The sequence below is a fragment of the Kryptolebias marmoratus genome, linkage group LG24, assembly GCF_001649575.2.
Source record: "Kryptolebias marmoratus isolate JLee-2015 linkage group LG24, ASM164957v2, whole genome shotgun sequence".
NCBI lineage: Eukaryota > Metazoa > Chordata > Actinopteri > Cyprinodontiformes > Rivulidae > Kryptolebias > Kryptolebias marmoratus.
The window spans coordinates 3329645-3353914 of NC_051453.1; the positions used below are offsets into that span (position 1 = coordinate 3329645).

The following is a 24270-nucleotide window of genomic DNA, read 5'->3' on the forward strand; positions in this document are numbered from 1 at the left end:
TTAAAAAGCTAGTACTAATACTAAATTACTATTATTTCCCTATAAATATTTTAAGTGGTTTAGGTGTATTTTTTTGTTGTTTGATCATAGTTTCAGAAGTTTTTGTAGTTAGTTTGAGATTATTGTAGATTAGTTCCTCGGACACCAGGGGGCGCCAACGCGCAGAGCTCAACCGGAACTTATGTCCACGTGCGGCTTCTGGCGGAAGAGGGTTTGTTTTGGTGCCGCCGGGCTCTGAATCAACGTGCTGCAGCGATTCTCCTGTTATGTGCTCACTAATTTTACCAAAAACTAAAAAAATGTCCACATCGGAGAGTCAGGTCGACAGCAGCTGCCGAGAGGAGGAGCAGAAAGCGAGAAAAAGGAAAATTTCTCTCTCAAAGTAAGTCCAGACAACCGAGTTTTCGGACTTTAACACCGATTTATTTTAGCCATTCCAAGTTGTTTCTTTCATCTCTTGTGTTTTATCATATTATTGCCAATTACTTATGTAAAGTATTTCTTGTATCGCGTTAAAACCCGTGACTGAATTCAGTCAGATCCTATCTAATGTTTCTGTTTTGAGTTTTCCAAACTCCACTTTTTATTTTTATTTGTTTAGCAGTATCTTGAATATAATCGCCACATTTTTTCAAATCTAATAAAAACAACCTTTATTGTGTTTAAACATTATCACCCAGGTTGATACGGAGGGAAATTTAAGAGTTTTATCTTAATTTAGCCCCACTTTCACATCTGAATTATATCCAGACAATTCATGAGTGAAATGCATTTTAAGAGGCTTCTGTATCTTTTAATAAGGTTATTGTTGTTCCCTCTTAGTGTTCCTATTATTTGTTTGTGTTGTTTATTTGAGTCTAATACAGAAAATGTCCAAACTTTGTGTTTCATGCTTGATGTCTTCGCTGCAGATGTGGAGTTTGTGGATCAGAGGAGGCGAAGTACAGATGTCCTGCCTGCCTGAAACACTCCTGCAGGTGAGATTTTTAACAAACTCAGCAGCAAATCCGCGCAAACGTTTCTTTTCTTTACAATGTGTGGTATTTTTACCCTCGTGAGACCATTTAAAAGCTTTGCTCAGGGTGCCAAAACGCGAGTAATGTCTCATCTTTGGGAAACTCAAAGTCTAAAGCAAAAGGGATTTTTGTTTGTTTGTTTTTGTCAAAAGTTTATGAAAGTTTGTATTTTTGCCCCACTGGGACCATGACGGCCATCCCTCCTGGATGCCTCCATGAGCCGATCCCAGACGAGCAGCAGAAAACAGATTTTATTGTTTAGATGTGTTTGGTTTTTTTTTGTTCTAGTATGTTTGTTGTGTCTCTCATGTCTGTTTTAGTTATGCAACACTTTCTCATATTAACTAGACTTTCTGCCAAAAATGTAACAAAACTAAATTTACATGAAATCTAGCTCTGCAAACAAAAAAACTCTTATTTTTCTTTCTGTAGGATAAGTAAAGGAGTAAAATTTAAGTTATTTTGTGGGAAAAAGGTAAATTCAGGTGCTTGGATTGGCTTCACATGGAGTCAGATTTATATTCTGCCTACAGATTTTAAATTTAGTCCTTATTGTTTAATCAAAAACTTTATAACGTATAAAATGCTCTGAGATCAAAAAGGCTTACTGACGGTTATTAGAGTTTTTGTCATGAAAACCTTTTGTCTGATATCAACATTTTAAATGATCTAATTGTCTTTTTTGTGATTTACTCCTGGCCACGATTTTGTTTCTACTAACTAAACTTTATTGTAAGTAGTTACCATTAACAACTAGCCACGGGAAGGAGTGGTTCTTAGAGTTTTTTGGTTACTGAATTATTTATTTAACAGCTTTCAAATTCCAAATGTCACAACAGAGGTCATGACTGAGAATTTCATTAAAACTTGGCAGAAAGTTCCTTCTTTTCTCTCACTGCTGCCTGTTGTTTCGGGTACCTCTCTGCATTCCTTCGGCGTAGTTTTCTGAAGATACGGTCTCTGGCTGACACGAGCCGAATACCTGTCTGTCAGCAGAAATCTGAACACGGGTCTGTTCATGAAAGGATTAAGTCTCACCTTACACCACCTCGAGATCTCCACCACGCTTACACACTTTCTCAGATATCGGTATCGGTGCTTTATTTGATCATGTTTGTGTTTGACAGAAATGTGCAGGGAAGCAGGCGTGGACATTGTCAAACTGTTCTTACTCCATCAGCAAATAACTTATAAAAGCAAACGCATGTTTTATGACATTTTGTTTGAGTTTTAAGGTAACTGTTTGAAAATGTTGATCACAGAAATGTGTTAGAACCTCAAGAATGAAGTTCTTGTTTTATACGATTTAAAATGTAAAAATATGATCTTTTTTTTATTAGACATACTTTGACTTATCCAGATACTTTAACTCCAGTTTTAATTAGAGAGCTGTGACGTGACCAAAGGAAACATTATAAGGTGGCCATTATTATATACTTATTTTCTAAGTTATCTGATCTTCTCATCCTTCTTGTTTATTTGATGCAGCATCATTTTGTGAACTGTCTGAAAAACTGACTATGACATTAAACTAACACTAAGCTAACATCGTGTGTTGATATTTTTCAGTTTGCTGTGTGTGAAGAAACACAAAGATGACACAGGATGCAGCGGAGTTCGAAATAAAACAGCGTTTGTGACTCTGTCTCAGTTCGATGAAATGGCACTTCTCAGTGGTGAGCATGAGCAAGTTTTCAGACATTTTATAGCTTTTTTTTTTTTAATTTTATAATATGCAATAAAATGTGCTGTTTCACACAGATTTCTGTACAAAAACAAAACCGTGTTTTGGATTGTTTTGTAACTAGATGTGAAACCTTTGGCAGTAAAGGTCCTGCAAGCCTGACTCTGTCAGAGGTGTTTGAATGAGTTCAGGTCCAAACCCTTTCTGAAGGCATCCTGTTTTCTCTGGATTGTCCTAAAATCACTTTAATTGTTTTTTGGAAACGTTCCCAGCCTGAGATCTGGAACATTCCACAGAAGGTTTTCACGTACGCTTGCTTTATGTTTTGAAATCCATATTTTCCTCGGCTGTGGCTCCTTTTTAAACTGACAAACTTCTCCACTGAGCGATCCCAGAAGAACTTAGAACAATCATTTTACTGGAACTTTAATAACATTAACCCACCTATTCATGTTGTGCATTGCATTAGAAACTCATTTTGAGACGATTATTCTGTTTTATCCTTTTCCTGTACTGTAGATTACAGGTTTCTGGAAGACACTGGAAGATTTGCTGATAGTTCCACCAGAGACGATATGATCCGAGCTCCTCGTACCACTGCGAAAGTAAGTCTGTTATTTATACATCGACTTTATTCGTGAGTCACAGTTGTTCACTTTGAAATGATTAAAAATGTGTTAAAACACTTTTAAAGTTGCCTAAACTAAGAAACCTAGACTACTTAGGAAGTAAATTCTGTGCTTTGGTTCACAGTTCAGGTTGGTTTTTACTCACTTATTCAGATGAATTAAAGGTTCAGTGTCTTATATTTAGGATCTTCATGATTCAGAGTTTGTTTTATCATCGTGACCCAACTACATGTTCCATTTACCTCATCTCTTGAAGTTATTGATGAACTCTTTCAGTAAGACAGCTGTTGTATTATATCTTTTAATTTACTATCTAATCCTGTGTTGAACAGGCAAAGAAGCTGGCTACCCATGCCAGAAAGATGAACATCACACTCAGATTCCTCCCCGTCACCTTCACCAGGAGCAAAGAAAACTCCACGTTCTTCCTCACAAAGTAAGAAGATTTTCAGTGCAGACAACAGTAATAATGCCGTCTCTGAAGTCGGGTTTGACAGTTTTCTGATCAAGTCCAGATTGATGCGTTTCTCTGCCACAGGGGGGCGCTCTTGTGAAGCCCTTTCAGCAGTTCCGCCTCGCGCTGCCTGTTCTCGCAGCAGCTCACCTGTGGGGATTGCATAGTCATTTTTCAATGTAAGCTGCCTCAGACAGCTCAGAGGACATTTAAATTCACAACGCCATGAGAAACACAGACTAGTTGTTGTTTTTAAACAATGAGTGTGTTGATCTGCTGCATTTCCCAACGGTTCTGGGAGGTACAGAAGTTATTGTTGTTTTTCTGGTCATTAACTGAGGACCAAAACAAAGAGACAATGGAGAAAAGGCTAAATAAGCATCGAGCAGAATCTGCCTGACTGCAGTGTTCGTGCAAACATCTGATAGAAGAAAGTAAACTTTCTCTTTTTGTTTAGCTTCGTGAACAAAGGCATGTTGCTGGCTGGTCAGCCTCATGATGATTTTACAGCATGTATTCTGAATGACAGCTGTGCTCAGCCGGGTGTGGACTGCAGACAAACATGAGGCGGCTCGTCAATGACATAATAAATTTACATTAAATTAAATCTGTACAGAAAGTAACTAAACTTTCAAAGGTTAAAATGTTCCCCAAACAGCTGTACTTGGGCTTCATGGATTATACAAAGAGCTATCATCTGCACGTAAAGCGTCAGCTAGAAAACAACAAATAAACAGATAAACTGTCGAATCTGTTTGTGTAAGGATGTTCACTGAAGTTGTTGCTACCTTTAAACTCTCTGACAAATCCCAGTTTTACATCCAACCAGACATCCAGGCTTTTAAATTCCTTCAAACATGAATGTTTTGTGAACTTTCTCAGCTCAGAAACAGGCCCTGAGCTTCTCATCGGATGTAATGTCTGGTCTGGTTTTCCTGTCCATCGGACTTATTCTTTGGTATTTCGGCTGTAACCTTGTTAAGACCAACAGTGTTTATTTATGATGATATTCTCTTATCTTCCCAGCCCTTCAGCTAGTGGCAGCAGCCATGTTGACTGTTTTACCATCCAGGTTAGGGGAGACTGAGGTGTTGGTGTGAGCATGCAGGCAGGCATGTGGGTTAAAGTCACACGAGGACACGATCACCATATAAAATAAAAGACATCAATGCATTGCACTGATTGTGTTTTTAATTCAAGTGTTGAAAATGTAGTTGCAAGTTTGACATTCACTCTTCCATCGATGCTGGAAATAATTGCTTTCAGTCAAATAATCCACGACACGACTTTATTACCTGCTGTCAGGTGTCAGGAGCTCGTATATTCCTGTATTGTCAGATTCCACTTACACATCTCCAAACACGTGCAGACTTGTTGCTGAAAATCAGGCATGTTGTAGAACTCATTTTAACTGTATTTGAGCATCTTTGTTCTCAGAATTAGTAAGTTTCTGCTTTTCAGGCTTTCGTAACAGACGGGTGCTATTTCAGCCTCATAGACTGAATAATTGGCGTTCTCTGTAATAATAAATTTATAACTCGACTAGAATTGCAAGAGAATTTACAACACGTTTTCAGAAAAGGTTCAGTTTAGTCAAGTTGTAATTCAGAACCCACGGCTCATTACTGCATTTAAATTCATGTGGATTTTGTTTTCCAATTTGCTCAATTCCTCCGGTGGTCTGCAGATTTTTGGCTGCTGTCCTCATTCTCTCCCAGCAACCTTCTGCCGCTCATTTTACCGTTTCTTTGGAGGCTGAGCCCTGCTACTTTAATCCCATGGTGAAAGAACAGAGTTGGGGTTATTGAACCCTGTCTCAAATGTCCCTGCATCGCGCTGGTTGCCAGTCAGGATCGCCCCTAGAAGAAGGATTTGTCGGTCCTGCCCCCCGATTTGACCACGTTCCTTTTCTTTTTACAACTGCAGTCTGTTCCCCTGTCCAGTCTGTCTCCAGTGTTTGCAGGTGGGGATTTGCTCATCTCAAGGCAAGGCAGCTTCTAACTCCATGATCTTTTTGCTAATTCAACAGATTGCTGATTGTGGCAGAAAGTTAATGTGAGACGTCTGTTACGGTTTAGGTTTTCATAAGTTTGCCACCTAAAAATGTGTGTGTCTGCCATAATTGCACCACCAAAACACAAATTAAGCTTAATGCTTTTGTCATACAGGAATCAGTAGCCAGCTGCTGAGCCCCTGTACGTGTATTCTGCTTCATTTCACTGTCTGACCGAAGGTTTGACTGTACCATTCACAGGCCAGCAAATGGACATCCAGAACTGGACAGAAGGTATACCATTATTAGCAAGGGATCAAGTGAATGTGCTTCAGGATGTTCAAAGTACATAATATAAAAAGCAGATGTGGAAGCAGTGTGACTGCAGCTGGTTAGCGACATACTCCTGCTGCCAGAGGAGGATCATTACTGGCAGGCAGCTGAGTGAATGATGATGTGCATGTGTGTGTATGGGTTTGTCTCTTTAATTAAATGCTATAATAATGGCAATGCATCTACATTTTCTTTTTATTTAACGTGACTATCTTTTTAAAACATGGCATAGACATTAAAATGAGATGCAAAAAGTTAGAGACTCCCTTCCAGTGCAGCATTTGGAGGGTAAGTATATAATCCCTGGCATTTGGCAGAACATAAGGAGTAGCTGTGTTAGGGTGGAATTATGTTTTTTCAGCTTCAGCCTGGCATGGCCGGGCATTTTCCTCACAGACAGCCTGAGCAGACTGGACAACACATTCCAGGAGCAGTTATTGTGGGTAATAACTGAACATATTTTTGTAATAACTTGAGATAATTAGTAACATGAGCTGGTGTGGTTTTGTGCCCCTTATATTATTTTCCCATATATCGGAAATCGGCCTCAATGAAGCAAGCTTTGTGGGTCGGAGTAGAGCTCATTTTGTTCCCAGTTATTGACAGGTGTTGAAGAACACTGAACTCAGTTCAGTTCCATTCACTTCACTTTTAATCACATAAAGCCAGTTTACAGAAAGTAACAAGTTCCAGTCATAAATCCAAAATCAGTCCAGATTTAAACCTAATTACAATCAGTTCAATACAGTTATAATGATACAGTCATTTTCAGACCATTATGAAAACCAATTAGATAACTATTTTACTATCTAAGGAGGCCAGCAGATATCATTAAATCTTCACTTTATTGCAGTCCTTCATCCTGAACAGCACATGGGCAGCAGTAAAAGGAACGATTCCCATTCAGCACAAAGAAACCTCCAACAGAACCAGAACCAGAGACAGGACAGGCAGCCCTCTGCCTGGACCAGCTGGGGGTGAAGAGGACTCAAAAATCCTATATCACTTCTAAATGCTGTAGACAAAACTTTTCAAATCTTAATCAGCAAAATCTGAAACAGTCTGTTAGTTGATCCGCCACAGGTCAGAAAACACAGGGAAACATTATAAAGTCTAGTAAAGTATTAACAAGAAAGCAAACATTAAAACCACAATGACGTTGTCCTAATATACATTCAAGAACCATGTTATAAATCATCCCACCGCTACTACGCATCATGTCTCACCTTATGTGTGGTTGCCGTTATAATTTGTCAAACTGTCACCAAAGTCAAGTACGATTTAAAATCCATTACATCATTAATTGGATGCAGTTGTTCTTAATGTTCTGTCTCTGCTGGTTCTTTCCTGCTGTGACTGCCCTGTTTGTAATAGAAATACTCCAATAAGCTCAACGCTTCAACCTGCAAAGGACAAAGACTTCAGAAGAGTTCTTTTCTGCACCAGTATGGCAAGAAAGGTAAAAGTTATGATTTGGACTCAAACAAAGAGAAAATATTACTGATCAGCAGTTATCCCCTGCTGAGAGCATGCTGGAGAAGTGCACATGTACCATACAACACAGCCAAAGTGTAATTTTAGCACCTCCATTGGACCAATTTATCTGCTTTTAAAAGTGCTGTAATATAGCTCTGACACACATCACGGGTTTGGTGTATGCGTGATTGCATGTGATGGATGACTGCACAAATTGATTAAAGCAGAGAAAACCATATTTCACCCCAGATTCTTTTGGCACAGTATGAATATTCATCTATTCATCCTCATGTGCAGTACGACTTCTACTTTCCAGACATTAGGGTCAAATGAAACAATTAGCGAGTGCTGTAGACGGTGTTTCATCAGACAACCTTTTGGCTGCCTCTGACTGATGCAGAACAGAGTCAGCTTCAGCTGCTGCTGGAGGCAAAGCTTACATCAGACTGACCTCAAACACTGTCATCACAACTGGCCAATTAACTGGGGGCAACAAACTGAATTAACCAGAAACTTTATCATGTTCTGTGAAATAAAGAGAGCATAAACTAGTATGACATAATAATAATAAATAGGTTTCTAAATTGGCCATTTGTTTTAGTCAAAAAAGCAACTAATTGACTTTTTATGTGTTTAACCTCAGTAATATTTTTACTCTTGAGGTGGTTACATTAGAAATATATGTTGTCAACTTGAATTATTGTTAAATTGATGCAGACATTCATAAAGACTGCTGCTGCTGCTGGACAGCCCACTATAGTCCAGAAAATGTCAAATCATTAAGCCAAAAATCTACATTTGTGTTATTTTTTTACAGGTTTTGTTTTCAAAGAACCCTTTTTCACTGATGTAGAGTAGGCGTCTTCTGGATAGTTTTATGCTCTTATGTTAGTTTGGTTAAGTTTATAACTTGTCAGGAAAAACAGACTCATGATATAAATCAGCATCATTGGTCTAACGACCAGTTTTGTTAAAAAATGTGAAGTTGTAGGTCAAACATTGCTTCGATTTTTATTTTATCTTAATATTTTGAGGTATGGTTTAGTTTCCAAGTAAGAAATATCCCCAAATCCTTCAGTATTTTTTCCACTAGCACCCATTTGCCACCTCTACACTTTAACGTGCATCTGACAATAAGAAAGCTCAGTACTCAGACACGTACGTCTGTTTTTGTTGGATCTCTCCCGTTCCTAATCCAGACAGATGGATTTCAGCTCTTCACTGCCAGACTAGCAGTCAGGCCTTCAGTTCTAGTGATGATGGCCCAAGCAACTCCAATTACTTATTTAATCAACAGTGTGTGCTGCTGTTAATGAACTCATCCATCTTTGTCTGAGTCTGCTTTACTTCTTGGACAGTTGCTGAGACGCAGCTAATTGAGTCAGCTGAAGTTGCATGCTGAAATACTCAACATATCCACTGAAATCATGGTTTCTGCACACTCAGTGATTGATGAAGTTGGGAGAAATGTAAAACCTTGCATTTCTTGCATGTGGTGGATCAATTTGAAAAGTTAATCACTGTTTTGTTGTCTGCTTACAAAAATCTAATAAAAACCTTTTCTGTAAGCCTTTTATAGAAGCAGTCTGTAATGAAAAGCTTGATTTCTTGGCATGCCTTGGAAAAGGTTAGGGCTCATGTAACATAAACGCACACACTCTAGGTTTAGAAGTTCTGGATTGATTGTTGACCTTTTATCGCGTGTCATTCACATCCTCGGCCGCTCCAGTTTTTTATGCTTTATAATCAAGCCAAAATTTTACCACTGCATGTTATCCCATCAGAAGCTTTATTTTCCAAAAGACTCGTTGCATTATTAAAGCCTAATTTTCTATAAAAAAACCTAATAACCAGGATATGGAGTCAGAGTATTTGGGTGTATTTTCTGACGAAGTGACTGATTGGGTGTTTAGCTCTGCAGTGTAGCTGTTTTCAAGCATAAACTAGCTGTAAAACTTTCCTGAGGAACTACCTGTGAGAATTTAAATGTCCACAATACATGCTTAACTTCTTGTGTAGATTATCCATCTTCCTGGTAATTCTTGGAAAAAACCAAGTGAGATTATGTGTAAATACATCTGATAATCCTCTATTTATGTCAAGTGAGTATGAGCTGATGGTTCAGTTTAGTTTTTTTTCTGAATTGCATTAGCTCTGCGACATTATGAATATGTCCAAATGCATGTGGTACTGAGAAAAGGAATTAGTCCTGAGTAGGGAATGTTCTTCAAGTACTGCATGTCCTGTCTGCCATCTGCTCAGCTCTGGCATCACTCTGGAGTAATTCCTCCTTTAAAACACACTTACACATGTACAATATGCAAACACAAAACACACACACGGACCGTTACCAACCTTAGTTTCTTAAAGTTTTCATGAAGATTTAAAAGTTTTCTTTCCAGGCACAGTTTAACATTTGTTCTGTATTATTTAAAAAAATGTTTATTGTTTAATTTTTTTTCTGGCTGTGTACAAATCCTTATTCATTCAGAAAGACTTAGTCTTTGATGTCCAACAAGCTGTTTGATGAATAATCCCCTTAAAGCAAAAAAAGCTCTTTAATTCAGGCCATTTAGAGTAACAGACAGCTCAGTGCTGGAATTATAGACCTTTCACCATAATCGTTGCATAGCTCAAAAGCTTATTTTTTTTAAACAACCTTTCTTTCTGTGGATTGTATTTCTGCGTACGTGATTGATCTAGTCTGCATTATTTAGGACTGTTAGTCAGGTTTTCTTTAGAATATTGATTCTGTTAATTGACTCAGCACTTTGACCTCTAGCAGGTTGTGGTATGTAAACAGTTGTTCTCGACTCTTGGGGCTTCTTTCTCTCTCTGTCTCTCTCTCTTTTTCACCAATGAATGATGGTACTTCTCCCAGGTATGCTTTGTGGTCTTGCTTGAAGTGATTATAAGCTTCTTTGGGCAAGTCAGTTTTTCCATATAAAGACATAGTTTCCATTTGATGTAATGACAGCATGTTGGCATCATCATACCTGGTCCTCCTTTCTTATGCATTTCCTTGTACAAACATTCCGATTTGGGGCGTGCACAAAAGGACGAAACTCTGACGAAACCAGTCAGTTTCTCTCAGTAAGGAGTGTGGGATTTGGGGTATCTCCTAAAATTGCAAAAGAAGTTCCCTCCCTTGTTCTTGCCTGTGCTCCCATTATGCCTGCTGCTGCTCTTACTACCTACAGCCTCTTAATACAAACAAGTGGATACTGATAAGCACATTTAATTGAGTGTTTTAAACAAACGGTGCTTCTCCACGCCTGTCCAAATCTCCACTCTGATGAAACATTACACTCTACTTCAACAGAATGACACAATGTGGCTATTTCAAACAGTCTTTATACTGCTTAGATTGTGCATATTGTTACTGTGTTTGGTTTTCTGTGTTAATCCACTCACACATACTCTAGTATGTTTGGTGTCATATCAGAGTACATTGATGCTGTAGCTAAAAAAGACTACCCAATATGATGTTGGTACCTTGTGTTTGAATCAAAGACTGTTCAGTCACAGCCACGTTGTGTTTCTGGAGCCAGAGTTTGCGCACTAAAGATGTGGGGCTGAAAGTCCCACCCACACACAGTCTTAGTGTTGAAGCATTGAAAACAAGTTAAAAAATAATATGTGAACATACAGCAGCAAGATAAGAACAATGTGAACCAAAGAAAGTTCATTTACATGGACTAAAAACTTTTACTGTAGCCAGTCTACTAGACGGTGCTCATTTTGTTTTCATTCAGCTTCTAGGGTCCATTCCTGTGTCTATTTGTAATATATGGTAATGTTCCAACAAAATAAACACCCTAGAGTCATCAATGAAGGCACAACAACCCCATGATAGTGTCCTTTCGTGCATGGCTCCTCAAAATGAATTCCAGGCTTGTTTGTTCCATCATTTGAAGTCTAAAATACCACCTGACACATTCCTCCCATGAACACCATTAAAAGTTTTTGCAGGCCTGTGCCACAGTATCCCAAATGTCTGTTTAAATTAGATGGAGTGGTCTTCAATGCACTGGTGAGCTGTAGCCATTTAACATCCTGGCAACAGTTCTTAGTTTTTCTATGGTCATCACTGCTAGTTGGAGGCATTAAAATCACTTGTCAAGTCTTAACAGCTGTCTGTTTATCATGCATGTGACACTGCAATAATTAAATGGAACTTTAATCAGTTGCTTCATCTATTGGTCACCTCTTGTGAAATTAACTTGTTTTCAAGGAAGAACAACATGTTTCTCACAACTCGGGCTGTGTTGATATCTCTCCAAGATAACTAGGCAGAACTTTGTTTATACTGTAGATAAGTAAATATACCACTAAAGTTAGCACATTAGAAATATCAAATAAAGTTCCGCTCTGAATCTGTCTTGGTGAATCCTGAAGCCGTAATAACAAGGCTTCTTGCATGTGCCTTACAATTAGACTTTTCATCTCTCTGAGGTTAGGTTTGATCTTCATTTCATCCATCAAGGCCTTGCTTCTCTGCTGAAGAGCTGCTCAATGAATCAGTTCCAGTTTATTTATGGAAAACTGTGGTTTTGGTTGATCAGCCCCTTGTAGTTATGCTCAACATCCATAATGTTGACACTGTGACTCTGGAGACCAGAACATGTTGCTGTTTGAGCAAAAGGCCTTTACCCTGTTCTTTCAGGGCAGCAGCAATTAATTCCTATATAGTCTTGTTTTTATGAAGCCATTAGTATTTCTTTGTACAAAGTTGTTGTGTGATTTGACATAGACCGATAAGCCTGTAAGACTGAATTATTTTTTGTGAATTATTGTAAAATAACGACTAAAGCTGAAATCTAGGATGTTTTCCCCAAGCATTTTATAAATTCCATTTTCTTGGCCGTTTCTGACAACAGTAGTAGATATGAACTTTGTAACTGTGTTTTTTAAATAACTCTTTGCTTGTAAACAACCCAGAAAATCCAACCATGTGTTTTTTGTTAACGGTCAAAACATTACTACAGAAGAAGTATCCACTAGCTGGTTTCGTCTCCAACTCGGATCTTCTCCAGCTTTTTTTTCTTCCATGTACACATGAGGACAAAGTCACACTAACAAACAAACTTTTGGAAGCAGCAAGTTGTAAGGTCCTGGGCAGATTATGGCTGAATCCATTTAATGCTCTCAATTAAAATGAGGGAATTTGTTTTGATTGTGAAGGGAAAACTTTCAGGCCACAGATGTTATTTGGTGTTGTTGAAAAACAAGCATCAGGACAATCTTATTTCTAATGATTGAATTAAAAGTGGGATTTTCTGTATCTCATTTAGGGAAAAACGATTCCTGTGGCACCTGAAGCTCATATTTCCTCAGAGCAATACAGAGTTCAGTCAGAGGAGGTAAGTTATACAACAATAATATATTTATTGATTATTAAATCCATAAAGGTGTTTGCTAATCCTTTAGTATCACATGACAAATTATATCAATACTGAATATGATCTGACCATAGTTTGACTTGATTTTCATGTTCCTGATCCCACATTGTTCCTCCTTCTTAACTTTTATTTGTTTTTGTTTTTGTAGGGTGTCTGACGAACAAACATTGATCCAGATCCTGACTGCTTACATTCACCCTACAGACTCAGATCCTGTATCTCGTCAAAAGTGAGCTTTGTCCCCCGGTCTGATTTCTATCCTGTGTGGTTTGTTGTTTGTATTTGTTTATAGAGATCTTAAGACTTCCAATACTAGAAAGTCATCATCTTCATGTCTACATTGTTTAAAATGTACATTTAAGACTCTTTTACATGCTGTGATTGAACTTACCATGACTCAGCTGTTCTCGCCATCATTTTCCACTTCAGGCACTACCTCCCTGACATGGTTCCAGACAACATATTCCTTGAATGGATATAACATGTATAACATGTACTACTAAACAATGTCATGGTAGAGTTTGAACTCAAGCATCACTTTGACTTATGGCTTGAAAATCCTCAAACTTTAGGTAAAACCACTGCTGCTCAACTGGTTCACTGTTGAAAACATGCAGTCTTTCCATTTCCTCCAACATTCCTTCCCAGAAAATTGTGTGGACCTAATCTGACTAAACTGAAGGTAAAAACCAAAGTCACAAGTTGGGTGACTGCAGTTAGGTTCTTTTCAAGTGTTACCTGTCTCCACATTTATCTATAGAATGTTGCTTTTACTTGACTTGCCTTCATTTTTCTTTCAACATGAACTGCAAATCTTTGAACAAAGCAGGTTCTTTGACTCCAGAAAATCTAGTATTTCTAACTTCTACAAAACCAGTAATCTGGCTCTCCTGACCCATCATTTATACCGTTCACCGTCAACACCATATGAAAGCCTGAAAATTAAATTGTCTGCAGGTTCACCTCTTTGAACAGATGTTTGACTTGGTGTGGAGCCAGATTTTTAAACACAGACTCCATCCATGAGATTTAACTTGTTATGGGCTGTCAGGTGGCTGGAGCTGCTCTTGGTGCAGGATCTTCTGTCAGGAGCTCCTGCATCTTCAGTCATTGTAGGCAGCAGCATGAAACTCAGAAAGTTCTTCAAAACAGACCAACTTCATCTTGTAGAGCAGTCTTGGTTGACCACCTCTCCCTCTGTATTTTTCTATCACAAACAAATAGATCTCATAGGTTGTAAGATATTGATAAGCTTAATGTAACAAAAAATGTTGTGACTGTAACTATTCACTCTGATTCAGCTCAATGAAAAGAGCAGGAGGCAACTTTATTATATTTAGTTCAAAGAAACCTTTGAATTTAAAGGCAACAAAATGCTGTCAAATGTAAATTGGTCTTAAGTCCTTTAACTGAGATCACAAATAGTATTCTTTGTAGTGTGTTTAAACCACTGTATGTGGTGCAGGTAGGGCCGTAAGGGAAACTGTGAACATCTCTCAGCATATCGGTGTACATCTGGGTCTCTGCCTTGCTGCACTCAGTCAATCAGCTCTTTGCTCTGACCACCTGATAAAGGTCATATCAGTTTAGCTGTATGCTTTGTTCTTACCTTTTAAGAGATGTGTTAATGTGAATTTCTGTTTCAGGTTGAAGATGTACGTGCATTATCCATTCAATCACGTGAAAGTTTTCATGAAAGCAGAGGGCAGAAAAGCCAACTCTGTGAGGTGAGATTGACTCTCTGCTTAATGCTCAGCATTCTCTGACATTCTACTTTTATTTTTTTTTGTCTTGATAAATAATTTTGATCTCAAAACAGAGTTCCATATAGTCAATCTCATATTGTAACAATTCATTTTGCAACCATCAAACGTTACCAGAAGGCATGTCTGTAATTTCTAAAAGATTGTCAGAATCTTCTCACTGGTCATGCATCTTTTTATGGATGACTGCACTATTTGACACATCTAGCAAATCTTGGGTGATTTATTCAGTGTGTATGAAAGCGTCAAACTTGTTAATATGGCATCACTGTCTTGTAAATGTCTGCAAACCTACGCAGATCCTTGGCAAAGTAACTGCAAGGCAGGGGCTTCTTTTCCTTGCCTTTTTTGGTTTGGTTCCGGTTTGCCAGCACTTCATCTTTATCATCCAGTCAGTGCTCCTGCATTTTCTCTGACCTTTTCATAGTTTGTCTTGTGTGCTCCTCTCTTTCTTCCTTTTCTTACTTAGTTCCTACTTTTTGAGGAAGTCAGAGGTTGGTGATAATAGCTACTATTTGCTTTACCTCTGTTGGTGTCTTTAACTGGCTTCCATTTCCATTTTTTCATAGAGTGATTGATGAATGCTCATAACCATTACCCCCAGCCTAGATGAAACGTCATGAACCCTCCCATCCCATCATTCATCTTTGTAAAACACACAAACACATGCTTCTATTGCTTAGCCCAGTAGGCTGGGCTGCACTCTTTCTTAAGCTGATAAATTATGGTTGTAGGAATGACTCAGAGATGAGTGTAGGTTTGTGCCAAAGCTTAGTCTGAGCTGTCAGGTTGCAACCTTTTACCTAGATGAATAGCCTAAAATAAACTTTAAATCTGGTGCCACACCTGTACAAGGTTGTCTTTATAATAACATTCACCACAAGCTAGAGTTAAACAGTGAGTAACTACAGGTTTGTTTATTTTAATCTATAGTTTTGTCATAAAACCGTCAGATTTGTATTTCTTCTCTTCAGAAAGATTTTATTTACTGCCACATTAAAACTGTGCTACTACAGTTTTGAGTATTTACAAGTGTATTAGTGAACTTTTGCCACTTCCTTGACTTTGACATGCAGGAACTATTTGCTTGTGTAGATTGTGCTTTGCCCACATTGTGCTGACAACAGTTTGTCTTGAGAAATGAGCAAAAACTCTTATTACCAGAGGTAAGAGGCTCATAGTTGTGATGACCGCTAAATGAGAAAGCAGTGACTTTGGAGGGTGAAATATGTAAGTCTTCGATTGTATCTCTAAGTATACAACATAAGAAAAATTCCAAGACACTTTTCATCCTTCACCATGGGTTTGTTTTTTACCTGTATTTTTCCTCTTTAGCAGCCCCTTTGTGTAGGTGGGGTTGGGGATATTACAAAAACTGCTCATGTCAAAGTGAAGGCCAGACAAGCACAGGCATTTTCTGCTGCTTCTTGTTGGGATTTGTTTGCAATGATGATTCATAGTCAACATTCGATATTCTAGGGAAAGTATAGTTTGTGGAAAAATTTTACAAGCGGTTCCCAACAGCTTTTATTCCCATTTTCATCAGCTGTGTGGCACAGCAAGTACATCAGGAATGTTGTGTGTGGGTCTTGTCAGGTTTCTAGTAATGACTAATTGAGTGGTATAAATCACTCTCACACTGTTCAACTTTGGCACTCTGTAAACGTTTTTTTTTTTTGGTATTGTTGCATAACAAGCAATTAAGTTTGTTATACAATATTACCAGTATGGGCAAAATTAGGACTCATTACTTCGCATTAACTTAGTACAGTTACATAAGAAGGCTGTGGCCACTGATTGCAATGCTAATTAGAAGAGGGGCCCCTCCAAAGTAAAGGCTCATCCTGTTTTAGGGATCCCAAACAAGGTCAAGGCATTCAGCCCCAAACAGGCCTATACTTCTGAAATAATGTTGTCATAGAGAAAAGCCTTTACTTTTGACTTGTATTAATATCATTATGAAGTCACTGTTATTGACCATTAAAAGGCATGACTGCATGTTGTTGTTGAATGTCTGCTGGGAATATCAGGCTACACCAAGAAAGGAGTTCTTGTGCTTAACTAAACATAGCTGTGTAAGCAGCATCCTCCTACTGGAAAGGAAAGAGACTGTGCATCAAAAGTAGCATTCACACATTTCTGGATGTTTCTTTGTGTTATTTTTTCATGTTTGTTATTTTTTTTATTCCACTCATGCCTTCTCCTATTTTCCCTTACTTCTGCCTTTCCTCTCAGTCGGCCAATGTCCACACAGCATCCCTGCCTCCTGATGTGTCAGACTTAAAGATTCTGTTTTTATATTACAAGCTCAAAAGGAAACACCTTTGTGAGCATGCTTTTTTTCAAATTATTATTTATTTGCCTTTTTGACCAGTGCTGTTGCCTTGTGAGACAAGGATGTTTACGTCCTGTGCAAGCCGAGCTTTCGATTACATATTTGTGGCAAACCTTTTCCGGAGTTTGTCCGTCTGCTCCTCCTCATCTTGCCCTAAAGCTCAGGTTTGGTTCTGCTCAGCTGGTCTTTCATTGACAATCCTGAAATTATTGTCTGGAATTGTCATTAAAGGCAATTGCAGAAGCCAATAATATTGCATTAAATTATCTGGTGCTTTGGATGAACTCAGAGTGAAGTCAAACATTATTTTTTGGAAGTGAGATTCTGCAGATGCTTAAAGGATGACACTGCTTGGCATCAGGTCTGAATTGATTTCTTTTACTTTCTCATATAATTAAACATCAGTGAGGTAAACTGTTCTAAAGCTGGCTTGAATAATTGCTTTTGTTAATAATGCTAAAAAAGGTTTAAGGAGCTTTGCCTTGAATAGGCAGAACTTTAAGGCTTTGGTTGTGTTTGACCTGGACTTTAATAAGATTGTCACTTTTTTGGTTTATCAGACAAGAAGGAACAGTTCAGCAAATAAAACTAGGTTTTAAAATCCAAAGTATTTACTTTATTTAAACCTAAGGTCAAAGTTTTATTCTAACAGAGTCTAGCATGTCAAAATTATCCATCGAGGCTCTGTACATAAATACAGTCTGAATCATGTTAAAGTTTAATTAAAAAGTTTAGTTATGTTCATTTAAATGAGTCCAGTTCATTCACAGACCTGTTAGGACGTTTAGCATTTATTAATTCATGAAAAGGAAGTTAACTTCTGTTTTGCTGTTTTCTAATTTATTCTGTAACTTTTACTTTCAAATGGTGTTTAGTTTTCTTTGAACAAGTTTTTACAAGAAGCAGAGTGTCATAAACTATAAGAAAAACATTTCCTCTGTTGGGTTGCATTTAGCCAGCTCCACGAGCAGCTATGTTCCTTTCGAGGTTAGTCAACATCATGTTCTACAAATACAGCAATTATTTTGTACAGTATCATAATGTCTGCTTTGTTTCTTTGCTGTAATTTCTTTATTGTTAAGTCTCCGCAGAGTGGAAAGGAAAACAATAGGGACCCCCCCGAAGAGAACATGAGCCCAGCCTTCTGTTCACTCACCAGAACATTATATAGACACCAGATGTGTGTGTGTTCTTGGCTGAGCCGCCCAGTTGTGCTTTTGGAAGTAGACAGGTTTAACAATCTCATCAACACCACAGGGAGCCATGATCTGTTTTCTTTAATTAATGTTTTCAAACAAGAATGCTTTAGTTTAACTTCCGTATTTAAAAAAAACTTACAATCACAAATGTAAAATCATTACAAGTTTGACATAAAACCAAGTGACCTAAATAAAGTTTGCAAATTGTATGCATTTATAAATGGAAGCATTTATTGTAAAGATTTAGCTTTAGATTATTTACTTCTTGCTTTTTTGTGCCTTTTTATTTTTGCTTGAAAACATGTGGATCAAATAATGTTTTCAGCTCTACAGTCACATTTTCCATCCCTTTGGTTCGATTTGTTAGAAATATCACTTTTGCAGAATATTTGAAACCTACAGGGGTCTTTTCTGTGGTTTATCAGATCGAACCCTCACAGCTGCCTGTTTTGTTGAATAAATTTAAAAAGTTTTTGTCCTTCTAAGTTAAATGTTTGGGGGGGGGGGACTGGGAATGATGCCCATCACTGCATCCTGTATCTAAAATGCATAAATAGTTTTTTTTTTGTATTTTGGTTTTAACAGCATAGTTTTTGCTTTTTTTTTTTAGTTCAGAGGCAGCACTTCTCCAAAAGCTCCATTTTAACTTTTTAGCCGTCTGTGACCATGTTTAAGACATGACAGGATTATTTTGTGCAGCTGCTTCTTGTGTATCTGCAGTATTGTTTCTTGGTAAAAGCCTAGCATTAACATTGGTAACACAACATTTTAATTTTGTCAGCGAGAAACCAATTTTCTGTTAACTCTTTAATTTAAAAAGTCATTTTTGTACCCTAAATGAATGAATAAATGTTAATTTTCCACCTTGGTTCATCTTAAAATGATTTTAAATGGTAATGACCCCTTTTTGTTCTTACTTGTGTCAATTTGATTAAAATTAGGTACCATGAGCTGGACATTGAGAAGAGCCTAAGGGATAACCTGAGCTACAAAACCCTCATTGAATATCCAGTTCTGCATGTTGTTCTTAGAGATTACTGGAAGGACTATCCACTGAAAGGACCAGGTAAGAAAACTCTTATCACATTTTATTACTAACTCATGTGAGTTACATCTTGTTTTTTTGCCTTTTTGCTGCTAAGCAAATACTACACAGTCCCAAGACGCCATGCTCTCTAGTCTCTGCCAATTCCATCAGCATTGTATCATGTCCTGCTTTCTCCAGCTGAGGCTTCAAGACTCTCTGTTCCCTTATTTTTCACTATGGCAACATGTTACCCCAACGGAAATGAGCATGCTCTGCTTAGCATCATACGCACCAACTTAACCTCAACAGAAACTGCGGCCAAGAAGAGGATCAAACATGGCTTGAGGTCATTTTCATGAGTTCTGAACAGAAAGCAGGATATCAGTGTGTATTTTCCCTCACTCAGCTGTCATTCTTCCAGCTCTGGGTGTTTAGGGTCGAGAGGTGTCAGTCATGTGAAATCAGAACTACATATCATGAGGAGGCATGCTCCGCGTTTTCTTCCTTCTTAGATGTGCAAAGAATTGTTAAAGTGTTTATGGCAGCGAGGTTACATGAACTCAGAATACCACTCAAACCCAGTATCATTATACTGTCAGAACAGACTGGACAAATGAGGAATGAGGTCAATTTAGTCTGAGTGTGTGTGTTTTTAGTGATAAGGCCCTGGTATCATGTTGTTTTCCTATAATGTTCGCCACTGAAACATCCTGATAATTACACATGCCATGGCCTGGGAAGCTGGGCAGGAAGTGATAACAAGCAATTGGACACTGTGGCATATCTACTAAGGACAAAGTCATGCTTAGGGTCTGCAGCATGCAGTTAGCCAGTGTAAAAAAAAATTAGCTGAAAAAATGTACTTAGCCAGCTAAGGTTGAGTCTTTGAGATAAAACGTTGACTTTAATTTGGTTCCAGTCATTTTGTGAAATTGCATTATTTGACTTTCAAAGTCTCCAACCATCACAGACGTCTGGCTGTTAATGTGCCAAGGTTAGCTAAAATAAAGTATGCTAACCAGTTTGGACAGAGTACATAATTCAATGACCTGACCATGAGTGTTATTCAACTAACATCACAAAACCATCAGAGGTGTGGCATGTAACTCTATCCCAGTCCAAATCCCGTGGCCACCGGGTGACACAGACAATCTGCCATCACTACATCACAGCCTTGAGCTGTGACGCTGGCCTGCCTTAACACTATTGACTGTTTCAGCTCTGTGACTACGTCCCTTAGTGGCTCAGAGGCATAACAGCAACAGGTTGACTAAAGCTCTATATGCTGTTTTGGTATTTATCTAAATTACAACAAGATGGGAAGAAGGCATCCCACACCTAGCTTGAAAGGGTTTTATTAAAGATACATTTATGAAAAAGGCAGTTGGTTCAAGCCCCATTTATTCTGCTTTGGATATTCTTTTAAATAGAAAAAAAAGTATTTTTACTTTTTCTAGACCAGGCATAGGCAATTCTAGTCCTCGAGTGCTACCATCCTGCATGTGTTACCTGTTTCCCTGCTCCAACACACCTGATTCAGTGGTTAAATCACCTCTTCATGTTCTGCAGAAGCCTGTTAATCACCCATTGATTCAGATCAGGTGTGTTGGAGCAGAGGAACAAGAAAAACATGCAGGATGGTGGCCCTCCAGGACCAGGGTTGCCCACCCATGATCTAGACGTTCTAATAAAAAGGCTGAAATACCCATGGTACACCACTAGGTGGCTATAATGTCCACATTTAAAAAAAATACTGCAAACCATCTCCAGAGATGTTTTGGTTTGTAGATCACAAAATGATTTTGAGCTTGTGTGAAAAAGGCTGCTACATTATCAAATGGAAATCTTTTCTTTATAAAGAGTAACCATAAACAGGGTTTATAAAGATCTTCACTTTGGAAAGCTTTTTTTTTAAAATATCTGCTTTTCTCACTAAAAGCCCAGTTTGAGTGTAGACAGGAGAACGTGTGGATAAAACGACTGGGCTGCTGTTTGTCTGTGAATTCATTAAAAGATGAAACAAGAAGAGCTTTTGATTCATCAGTGACACATGTCTGTTATTTGTAAGGGTGTTTCTACAAGTTAAAGCTGTGAGGTCATTTTATTTTGAAAAAAAATCTATTGACACATCTCATTCCTAGTTAAGGCAAGGCATAAATTTATACCAAAATAATTATTCTAACTCGCCTAATAGAAATATGTTGTAGTGTAAATAGTTTTTCTTTTGCCTGTGCTTCCTTTTTTTCTTCTTGTTTTGTTCAGGATGTTTTTGGACGGCAGCCTTTAGCCAGAAGCTGTGCGAACATTAGCTGCTGACAACAAGCAGCTGCGAGAACAGTAAAAACACAGGAGTTGGCTGACTACTCCATTTCCTCAATCATGTCTGCTTTCTTTAACACACACCTATTTGGGTTACCTCAGCTGAGCCCGAACTTTCACTTTAAATCAGCCAATGCTTCATGTGAGGAAGTGTGGACTTGTGTAATCAAACCTTACAGTGTCATAGCAAAGAAAACGGTAAACAACGCTCTCTGTTACATTACAAGATCGGAATGAGGAGGCAAGACTGAATGCTACTTTAAATAGAATCTAAAAGTATAATGTAAACTTTATTAAGCTGACAAAACCTAAAAAAATGATGCAAAATTGTTGCTTTAAAAAATATTTTTTTTAAATTGACTTGAATGAGTTCAGTTATTTTGTACATTTAAGATTTACAGACGTTAATAATCTGTTTCTAAACATGATATAAAAGTTTTATTAAACCTTTAAGCAACAATAAACAATTATTTGTTGTGAAAAGGATCAACATTGCAGCAGTTTTCTTGTTAGAGCAGGAAGTCAGTCCTTCCCAGAGTGTTACAATCCTAGCTTTTAGCTTCTTTTCCATCTTCCACACGTCTGCTCTTCGTTTTTCCATAATTAATTGGCTGATTACCTTATCTAGAAACTAAACTATAGCATTGTTGTTTCAAACAACCTCTTTGTTTCCCACCTTATTTTTTGTAAAAACATTTATGTACAAGTTTGGGCTAGAAAGAGTTCTACCGTCTGCAGTAGTAAACATGAAAAATGATGTTATTCAGAAATGGGGTCATATCGTTTCAGCTCAACCTGTATCAGCACGCACCAGCTCTGCAACAAAGAATGTTTGGATGGACCAGGAGGAGGCCAAAGTTTCACCACAAAGACAAGGGTCTTCCTCAGCAGCTGGAACAGATGTTTGCACTCCCCAAACTGAGCCACCATTAGAGAAAAGGGCAAAGAGAGGAGCAGGGGAGGAAGAACGGGAGGAGGGGGAGGTCATAGACAGCAGTGATGAAGAGGAGGACCAAAATCAGGATGAAATTGTTCTGTGCTCTGAGAACTACGATGACGCTAAAAGTTCTTTTAAAGACATGGAGAGTGTTGATGACAGTGGATGCAGACACAGCAGCCGGGATCCTTCGTTAGGTGAGAGCGCCGCTGGCTCCGCGGATCCGTCAGCTGAGGTCACCATGACTGAGCCAGAAACTGCTCGTAGTGTTCACTGTCAACATGGAAATGAGTCAGCTAATGCTGCAGACAGCTGCCAGATGGAATGATAATGCAGAGATGCTGAGCAGGAGGATATGACAGGAAGTAACCAATACTGTCATGACACAGCAGAGCAGCTCAAATCAACATTCAGTGCTCTGTCACATTATTATTATTATTAATATGTCTAGAGTTGTTTTTGTTTGTCTGAAACGTTTTCTCAAATAAAATCTTTTGTGTTTGTTTTTCAATGACACTGCATCCTAATTTCTGTGGCACATGATCTGCAGCACACACTTTCTGCTGATAATTTAAGTTTGATTTGTTTTCTGATTCGGGCATTTGTATCAGGTTGTTGCTGTGCGTAAGTATCATTTAATATTAATAACCCCCCGTGCAGCTAATGAATTAATCTTTAACTGTTTTAAAGTGTTTGTGGAGTCCAGAAGCAGGCACTTGGAAACAAAATGTCTCAAGTGCCTAAAACAAAAGTGGAATTAAATGACTCAGTGGCTCAGTTTATAGATTTTGATTATAAAGATCAGTGGATTTGATAAAAAGCAGAACTGATAAAGTTTGAAAATTAGAATAAAAAGGTTACAGAGTACACATCTTTCTGTTTCATTCTCTTTAAGTTTCTATCTTGATGTTCTTTTTAAAGTGGAAACTAATAGAAAACAGGCAGAAACTAACCATGTCATTCGCTTTGAAGTTAATGTCAGGTCTTAGTAAGTTCATTAGTCTCGTTTTTCCATTAGCTAGTAAAAGTTAATGTTGACATGCTCGTTTTTTTGACACCTCTGGGTGTCTCCTAATTTGCAAAGAGCAATTTGCGTATGTGGAGCCTCTATGTACTATTTTTTTTAACCTAATGGCAGTTTATTATAACAACAAGGTGCCAGTAATAACTGCCACTGTAGATCATTGCTCGTTTGTGTTTTTAAAACCTTTTTTTTGTTGACGTTCTTTAATGTCTGGCCTGTGATGAAGCAAACGGTGTGATCTCACATCTGTCTGCATCCTCACGAGTGCAGTAGTTTTTACGCTGTTCATACGCCGAAGTGTTGCTGCGCGGTCAAAGCCGTGAGAAGTGGGGGTGCTCAGGGTGCTACAGCACCCCCCATGCAGGGCAAAAATAATGAAACAATAAATGAATGAGTAAACAAATTAAAGCATACATCCGGTAGTGTTATGTAAGTTTTTTTTTGTTTTTTTTTGGTGGCAGAACAGGACTTTAATAAAGTTTTTTCAAAGTCTTCTAGAATTGGTGAGTAATATTCTTCATTGATCAGCTTGTTACGAACTAAACAAGCACATTTTGTTTGTGTAGAAGTTTGGAAACTGTGAGAGGTTGACAAAATCTTACTACAAGTAACTGTGTCTATAAGCCCCAATAACGAGCTCAAATTCTAATTTTTATCATTCAGATTTTGCCTGCAACTA

At 38.1% G+C, this 24270-nt stretch overlaps 1 protein-coding gene across 1 annotated transcript; it reads left to right on the forward strand.

The window, feature by feature from the left end:
* The first annotated feature begins 204 nt into the window (after positions 1 to 204).
* On the forward strand, positions 205 to 23078 carry znhit6 (zinc finger HIT-type containing 6). Its single transcript, XM_017420390.3, has 10 exons — positions 205 to 382; positions 912 to 977; positions 2586 to 2692; positions 3220 to 3305; positions 3662 to 3765; positions 12880 to 12948; positions 13136 to 13216; positions 14634 to 14714; positions 19226 to 19350; positions 22420 to 23078. The coding sequence occupies exons 1-10, from the start codon at positions 267 to 269 to the stop codon at positions 22893 to 22895; spliced, it is 1311 nt and encodes a 436-aa protein (XP_017275879.1). The 5' UTR covers positions 205 to 266; the 3' UTR covers positions 22896 to 23078.
* The last annotated feature ends 1192 nt before the right edge of the window (positions 23079 to 24270 follow it).